This window comes from Sarcophilus harrisii, chromosome 3 (assembly GCF_902635505.1).
Source record: "Sarcophilus harrisii chromosome 3, mSarHar1.11, whole genome shotgun sequence".
Taxonomy (NCBI): domain Eukaryota; kingdom Metazoa; phylum Chordata; class Mammalia; order Dasyuromorphia; family Dasyuridae; genus Sarcophilus; species Sarcophilus harrisii.
This window is the reverse complement of record NC_045428.1, coordinates 533,022,141-533,030,900: the sequence shown is the minus strand read 5'-3', so window position 1 is coordinate 533,030,900 and position 8,760 is coordinate 533,022,141. Positions and strand designations below refer to the sequence as shown.

At 36.2% G+C, this 8,760-nt stretch overlaps 1 protein-coding gene across 1 annotated transcript; it reads right to left on the bottom strand.

The window, feature by feature from the left end:
• Nucleotides 1-294: 294 nt before the first annotated feature.
• LOC100925170 (olfactory receptor 51F2-like) lies at nucleotides 295-2,897 on the bottom strand. Its single transcript, XM_012545404.3, has 2 exons — nucleotides 2,874-2,897; nucleotides 295-1,245 (listed from the first exon to the last, which is right to left on the bottom strand). Exon 2 carries the CDS (start codon nucleotides 1,237-1,239, stop codon nucleotides 295-297), a length of 945 nt encoding a protein of 314 aa, XP_012400858.2. The 5' UTR covers nucleotides 1,240-1,245; nucleotides 2,874-2,897.
• Between the last annotated feature and the right edge of the window lie 5,863 nt (nucleotides 2,898-8,760).

Genomic DNA, 8,760 nt, shown 5'->3' with positions numbered 1-8,760 from the left:
CCATCTCACACCACTGTGGTGGCAGGCTCTCCTCCTCTGCTTCTCCACTGAAAGATAGGCTTCTAAGAAAGCTACCAGGGCCCAAGGAAAGAGGCAAGACTTGGAAGGAGAAAATAAACGTTTGGATTTTATCAGCTGGCTGCATTTGAAGTGATTATTACTTTGAACCGAAACTAAGGCTGTCTCCAGAAAACCTCCCCGAGAAGCTTGCTCCCAGAGTGAATGATCCTATATATAAAAAAGAAGAGAACCCCACACCTGACATTTGTCCTTTTTCTGATATGAACTCATAGGTCAGTAATCTTTTTTCAGAAAAACCTTGATGATTGCCTTACGGATCTGCTTGGTTCTTACACTATAGATGACTGGGTTTAATACAGGGGGCAGAAGAAGGAAGGCATCAGACATTATGGTATGAACAAATGGGGATGCCTTCTTTCCCCACCTATGAACAGCAGACAGTCCAATGAGAGGGATGTAGAAGATAGCCACAACAATAATGTGGGAAATACAGGTACTAAAAGCCTTGTATCTCTCCTCTGGGGAGGCAATTCTGAGCACAGAATGAATAATCAGCACATAGGAGACACCAATCAAAGGAGCATCCAAACCAAATGTTGAAAGGAGTGCAAAAAGTCCATAGATGCTGTTGACTCTAATACTAGAGCAGGAACATTTGATTATATCAGGATGGTAGCAGTAAGAATGAGAAAGAATATTATCCCTACAGAATGACAGTCGCTTAAGAAGCACAAGGAGGGGAATCATGAATAGAGTTCCTCTTCCTACTATTATCAGCCCAATTTGAATGATCCTGGTTGGAGTGAGAATGGTAGCATATCTCAGTGGGTTACAGATAGCAATGTAGCGATCGAAGGCCATGGCCAAGAGCACTGAAGACTCTGTTTCAGTAAGGAAATGAATGAAGAACATTTGGCTAAGGCAAGCATTCCAACCAATCTCTTGAATATTAAGACAGAGGACACCAAGAGTAGTGGGCAGAGTAGAGAGGGACAGGCACATGTCAGTAGCTGATAGCATGGAAAGCAAATAGTACATGGGCTCATGAAGGCTTTGATTGGTGATGATGATGGATAGGATCATGCTATTCCCACAGATGGCAATGGCATAGAGGAAACAAAAGGGAATAGAGATCCAGGTATGGACAGCTTCTAGGCCAGGAATTCCAGTTAGCAGAAATGTCAGAGATGTGGTTGTTTTATTTGACAAAAGCGACATGATGAATTGAAAAGATATCATTCAAATGGAAAATCTTCCCACCTGTAATAGTGAAAAAAATAGTAGTAACACAGGGATTTTGATGACAAATCCAAGATGATCACACAAGTATAATACTAAGCTATCATTTTCTGCCTTCTTTTAAATGAGTTTCATTTTATACTTCAATTCAATTGACAGTGAAAAAGAGTAGAAGGCAAGACAATGAATATTAACCACCCATTTTAGATAGAGTTGTGATGGTAATAGTGGTGGTGATCATGAAGAAAGGTGATATGCAGCAGAGCTTAGAAAACTAAGGAAACTTTAAAATGGAAAGTTAAATGTCAAAAGTTGTAAGCTGAGCTAGTTCTTTTCAAATATTTTAAGAGCTGTCATTCCAACAAGGAGAAAGATTTCTTTTGCTTGGCTCCAGATAGAAGTATCAGAAGCAGCAGGATAAAGCACTAAGTAGGTCCTCTATCCTATGATTACTTTATATTCCTTAGTATGATAACTTTAAAAAATTTTGTTGTTGTTCTTATAGAATATAAAATATGTATAAGAATTACTGTCATTTTATTAAAACTTATGATTACATTATAGGCAACTCCAAATGTGAAAACTCATTCTTCTACCACAGGCTAGTATTTTATTTGTTAACATATTTATCTTCATTAAATTGTCTGGGACACTGATAGGTCAGGTGACAATCCCGCAGTCAATTTGTATCCAAGAAAGAACTAGAACCGAAGTCACTGAAGTCTTGATTCAAAGGACATTTTGCTATTTATTATACCAAAACTTCTTAAACTGCAGGTGAGATTGAGTAAATGAATGTGGGGATCTCAAAATATCAAAATATCAATCAACTCTGAAAAACATTGACCATGTTCTATGTCCTGCATGATCAAATATTCCACCAAGATAAACAAGTAGGCCTATCTTTTGCTTTCAATAAATGGTAAATTTGTATACCAAAGAATTTTTAAAAATTTCTTTATGATCTATTATTACCAAATATTTTATTTTCATATGTATTTTATATATTTACCTATCCAAAGAACTGGGAGGTGGGGTGGGCACTAAAAGTTGCTCAGCATAAAAGGCGTAGCCAATAGAAAAAAAAATTAATAATTTTTGCACTCCACCACACTGCTTTTCTCTTGTTCTTAAAAGTATTTTATTGATTATTGTGTCTGGCTTTGGAAAACATAGTTTAAGAAGGATATCATCAAACTAGACAATTTCCAGAGGAGAACTAGAATAATATAAATTTAAGTAATCGTGATATATAATGAATGGTTGGGTAACCTGGGGTCATGTAGTCCGAGGAAGAGTAAATTGAGGAGTCAAAAAAGTATTTTTCTGATGTCTAAAAGTTTATTATAGAAAAGAAGAAAAAATATGTTGTGTGGATTGAAGTGGAAAATTAGGACCGAAAAAAGGTCAAAATCGCTGAATTATTTTCAACTACAGATAAAAAGGAATCTAGAAATGATGTGTCCAGACATCATTTCTAGACTACTAGTCATTGAAGCTTAAAATTATAGCTCATTAATGATATTTCAGGGAAAAAATTAATATAATAATAATTATTATATTTTTATCCTCATTATAAAGTTTAATACAAACCATACCTATATTTTCTTTTAACATTTAGATTCTATGCTTGTTTTTATTACAGCAGTATTTATCTTATTCAGCTGTCACATCCCAAATTTTTTTTTCTTTCTTTCTTTTTTTTTTTCTTTTTGTCGAGACAATTGGGGTTAAGTGACTTGCCCAGGGTCACACAGCCAGGATGTGTTAAATGTCTGAGGCCAGATTTGAACTCAGGTCCTCCTGACTTCAGGGCTGGTGCTCTATCTACTACACCAATCAACTGCCCCCACATCCCAAAATTTCAAATACTCAGAACATAGATAAAAAAGAAGAAAATGGGAAACAAAAGCTTCTCAATAATAAAAGTGAATGTCAAAAACCAGACAATAACAACAACAAAAAATGGAAATGCTGCATTATGGTTCTGATGCTACAAATAATAGAGATCAAGACAGGCCCTTTCTCAGAAATCATTTGTTCTTATTGTAAATAAAATTAAATTAATATTGTTATCTTGCTTCGAGGTTCACAATAATTTAAAAGTGGAAAATTAAAATGAAGAAAGCATATGCGAATTCTGATAACAGAGATAGCTTAATAATTGCAAGAAAGGCCAACTGACAAACCAATAATAAGAATGCAAAAAAAAAAAAAATTTAAAGTAAAAAAACAAACAAAAAAAAAAAGAATGTTTAAAAAATAGTACTTAGGAGAAGAGTTAATATAAAGGAAATAAGATTTACACATATATGACCACCGAGTATAGAAATAATGCTTAAGAATTTTTTTTAATTTAATATTTTGCCTAGTATCTTCCCTGTAAAAGGAGAAAAAGGGGAGGGGAAAAAAAGAGAGAAAGAAGGAAAGAAAGTAGGAAAGAGAGTGAAAGAGCAAAGAAAAAAGGAAAGTGATAGAAGAAAGAAAAGAAGTAAGGGATAGAGAAATGTAGGAAAATAGGAAGGGAAAAGGGAAGGAAGGAAGGAAGGGAGGGAGGGAGGGAGGGAGGGAGAAAGGAAGGGAGGGAGGGAGAAAGGAAGAGAGGGAGAGAGGGAGGAAGGAAGGAAGAGAGGGAGGAAGGGAGGGATGAAAGGAGTGAAGAAGGAAGGGAGGGAGGGAGAAAGGAAAGGAAGGAGGGAGAAATGAAGAAAAAAACCAGCATATTTTAGAAACAAGCATTGGTAGATCTAAAAGGTAGCTTATTATTATCTCATCAAATGTAGTTCAAGCCCTTCATTTTGCAAAAAAGCCCAAACATACAGAGGTTAAGTACTTATTCCAAGGTGATTTGTGGTACGTGAAAGAAAAATAAAAAGTTCAATTAAACGAGGTCCATAGAATTCCTGGCTTCAAACTGAATACCCATAGGAAACCAGAGTCTCAGATTAAACTGAGTCAAAGAGATATCGTACCCTTCCTTTTGATAATTTGAATAAATGAAATCAAAACACTCATTGCTTCATCCCACCATAGTCTTGTGTCTCCACCGCTGATCCCAGCAAGGCTAGAGATTCAGCAATCTCTCAAAAGCCATTCTTATACTATATTGACTATTGCTATCTCTTCCTCAGATCAGATGAGAATGAGTCTTATTGGATTTTTTTACAATCAATCCATGGATACAAAAGCATTTATTAAAAATGCTTACTGTATCCCAAGCACTGTACTTAGCACTGATAGAGAATACAAGGAAGCCCTGCTCTCCCCATAAAAATAAATAAATAAATAAATAACACAACAGACATAGTATGTCTTATTAGAAGGCACTAGCTTTAGATACAGGGATCCAGGATTCATTTAAATCCTTCAACTACCACTTAAACCCTGAGGTATTTGGAGCACATAACTTTAAACCTCAATCTCCCTCTACAAAATAGACAGGATTACAATTAAACAACCTACCTCAAAGATATTCCCAAAAATATTCCTGGTTTATTTCAGAGAGAGAAACCATCAAGTTGGGATAAAGAAAGAGTATTTACTAAACCTATGCTGTTATAGGAAATATGACAACAATGAAAAGTGACTTGTGTTACTCAGAAAGAGTGGAAAGTGTATGCATCCATAGTCCATGCATCAGATTTTTCTCAAAAAATTCTCTATTTTTGTAGCAGTCACTAACAGATTATGAGAAAGGCATCTGTAATCCCTCTCTGCTGCCTGCCCATGGTGGTAGGGCTATCTCTCATTGTACTTGTGGAGCTAAGACTGATACTTACTTGATTTCTTCATGAATAAAAAGCTTGCTTATATTCACAGAGTCCCACAGCAAAGAAGAATTGAATGTGATTCTCAATGTCAGGAACTTTATCCTGAGGCAAGTGAAACCACCACCTCTGCTCACTAAACTCCTTGCTTAAGGAACTTCTGGGGAGAGAAGTTGACATGTTAGATCATTGGGTTGGAGGAAGAAAATCTGAGTTTGTTTTCTGGATGACGCTTTATAGAGAATAATCTTCTTTATTATCTGTGGTTATCCCTTGACAGCACATCCCTTGAGCCAGCATATTTTCACTAATGTGTCCTAGGGGAAAGACATTAAAGTTCTACTAGTGAGAATGATTAGACCAACTGATGTTGGTTCCTAATTTTCCAAGGAATTTGATAAAATAATAGAAGGGTTTCCAAATGTCCAAACAACATGGTCAAGATAAATAAGACTTTTTTTCTCCAAATAACTAAGCTCATTAAGTTATATAAAGTAACAAAAAACAGGCTCTAGAATAAGAATGCTGACTGAAATCTGAAAGCCTTAATGTGAGGACTTTTGGACATTTTCTTTAACAGTCCAGCGGTTCTTGTTTCCTTATTTATGATTTCTGGATATGTTCTAGAAAACTGAAAATTTCAGGATCTAACTTCTTGGGAAGTCAACTGTTGTTATTACTGAAGAGTAGGCTTGATGTTATAAAAAATGAGCATCTAGACATTAAAAGAGGGAAGGAGGACAGAGGAGAAACTTTAGCTCTAAAGGAATCCAGAACCAAGAGAGACAGGCTGCATGTTGAATGTGGAGATTTCAGCTATGGGGGCAGAGCTCAGCATGGACTGTTATATTGAACAGAGAAAAGAAATTCATGAAAAACCAAAGAAGTCAGAGTTGGGAGAAAACTTAGTGACCATTTAACACAAATCCCATCTGAACATGATGGGATAGGAAAGTCTGAAAGATAAAGGAAGTCGGTAAAATGTCTTAGGCAGCCAGAGATAAGTTTAAAGTTAAGACTCTTTGGAATTCCAGCTACTAAGTAGAAACTGAGATCTCTATGAATATCTTATTATGTCTAAAAAGAAGAAGAAGAAGTGATTAAACTCATCTATACTTTTGCTAAATCAGACTCATGTGAGCTTTTATTAAGCTGAAAAGGAAGTAACTTTTATGTCATTTAAATGTCTGCCCCCAAAGTTTGTTTCTCCCATGGGGATTAGGCATAGGGGATGAGGATTAAAGATACAATTAACTAAGGAATAGGTCTTCAATTTGTAAGAGAACTTCAAATAATCTCTAAATTCCAGAGAGGAAAAGACTATCTAGTTCAACTCATACCTAAACTAGAATCTCCTTGGATAAAAAACACCCACAGTATTCAATGGTGGGTTTCAAGTTTAAGAATGATATTAATAAGCTAAAGTATGTTGAGAAGAAAACAATTAGTATAGTAAAGGATTTGCCTGAATGCAAGGCTATAAGGTGATCCCTTGGAGTAATTTGACATGTTTATCTTGGAAACAGTTTTAGGGTGGTATGGTAACTGTCTTCTATTTAAAGGGCATACTATGAGAAGATTAGACAATGGGTTTTGTTATAGAGGGCAGAAACTGAGGCAATGGAGGCAAGTAGCAAAGCCAAAGTTAGATTGGAATGGGGGTAGAACTCTAAGGTCAGAGGACCTTAGAATCACTAATATATCTTCCCTAAAGTCTAAGGGAAGAAATATTATGGTATTCCTAGGTCAGAAGACATTTACAATCAATGATGGATCATTGTTGGAATAATAGCACTCTAAGATCAGGGGACCTTAAAATTACTGCTATATTTATTTCCCCTAGAAGCTATACCCTATCAATACTACTCATTGAGTTGACCCATTCCATTTTTTATGGCTATATTTTGGGGATATAAGAGGTATTTTTATCATTGTAACTCTAGATAGTCAGGCTTTGAAGAAAAATTTATTAAGTATTTCTAATGGGGGTACAATTTCTAAGACAAATATAGTAGTAATCCTGAGGCTCCCAGACTTTAGGAATACTATTGTTCCAACAATCTGTTTGTCAATGATCCTAAAGTCTTTTGGAATACTATTGTATAATCCTAGAAATTTTGCTGACTGCTGAGACTTTGCTGATAACAATCTGTTGGTTAGGGATAACAGGGTTTCTGACACAAATGTTAAGTGCATTCTAGACTCATCCTCAATTCTACCCCTGAGTCATAAAATTAGCATATCAGTGACATGAAGAACTAGATCTCTGTCTTTTCTTATAAATTTGTGTTCTTGTTATTGATTCTTTGCTAAATCCTTTTGGATTTGAGCCCACTTCAATTGGCTTTACAATTACAATAAATTTCTCTCCTTGACTTGGAGATGGGTTCAAACCTGCAAATTCTTTTTGAGATACCTTTCCACACCAGTCTGTGACTCCAACCTTTTAGGTGTTAAACCAAAAAGGACTCTGTAAATTTCTCGTGAAAATCTCACACATTAGATCAAGTGATAAGCATGACCATAGAGTGACTTTGCCTAATTCTACTCTTCTGTGTACTTGGGCATCACACCTGTAAGGTGCTTCTACAGAGAAGTTATTGTTCTCTGAAAATACTGACCCAGGAAGCCCATTCCCACCATTTTATGCATCTCAAGCCCGTTCTCACAATTGTATGCATCCTGTTATTGCTTTAGGCTGTGAAAAACATATTTTTCTTCCATAACAGCTGACTGATGATAAATAAGGAAATTAGTTACTGCATTCTTTTTGCTTATTATCACCTGCTTGCTTTGCTAGCAATCCTATATAATCTTTGTGCCTCAGTTCCTCTGTACCCAATGCTTTGGAAGCATATTCTGATTTGGTCAGTTAGCTTAAACTCTCCACATTAAAAATTAAACCAATCCCAACTCACTGGTATTACATTTGGAAGCCCCACTGAGATTGGCAATATTCTGTATTGTTGCCTAGAAACTTCTGGGCATTGGAGGCGGGTTTAGGATTGGCTTCTCTTGTTTACTCTGAGGAGAGTTGGCCCCTGAGAAATTTCAGGGTCCTGGGGGTAAATTAGTCTAACCATTTTGTAGCCTCATAATGACAGAGAATCTGGTTTGAAACCCCAATAGGGTAAGTTTTCTGTCTGATTGCTAGCAAATCTGGGTCCCCAGGGAAAGCTGGGCTGGACACAGCAAATATAGCTCTAGGATATGCTGGAGGGACACCTCACAGCACTTTTGCCATATTTTTTGTGTAAAAAGCAAAAGATACATCTGGATGTCACTTGGCACAATTTCTGATCTCTTTTTAAAAGCCCAGTCTGGGTATTTCTGTTTCTGTGAGGGAGAGATCATCCAACTGAAAACTCCCCTTATGGCACTCCTGAGATATCAGGAGCTTGCTCCGGTTTTCATTTGTTGATATATGGTAAAAATTCCGTTGCATTTGTGTAGTCTGTGTTTGCGTCTTGTCTGAATTGTTATGTGTTTAGATTGTCACTTTAAAGAAACTAAAGGGATATGCAAATTTTAATCTCTTTGCACTGACTGTTAAAAGAAGATTTAAGATTTGAAAACTTAGGAAAAACTAATGTGTTTGGCTACTTTTAATTCTGGCAATAAACAGCAAAGAAAAGAAAGGGAGCAGAAATCTTGTTTGGATCATATTATGGCTCTGAATTGGGGGGGGGGGAAGGGAGGAGGGAGTAAGAGAGAGAACAAAGAAAGCTCATGT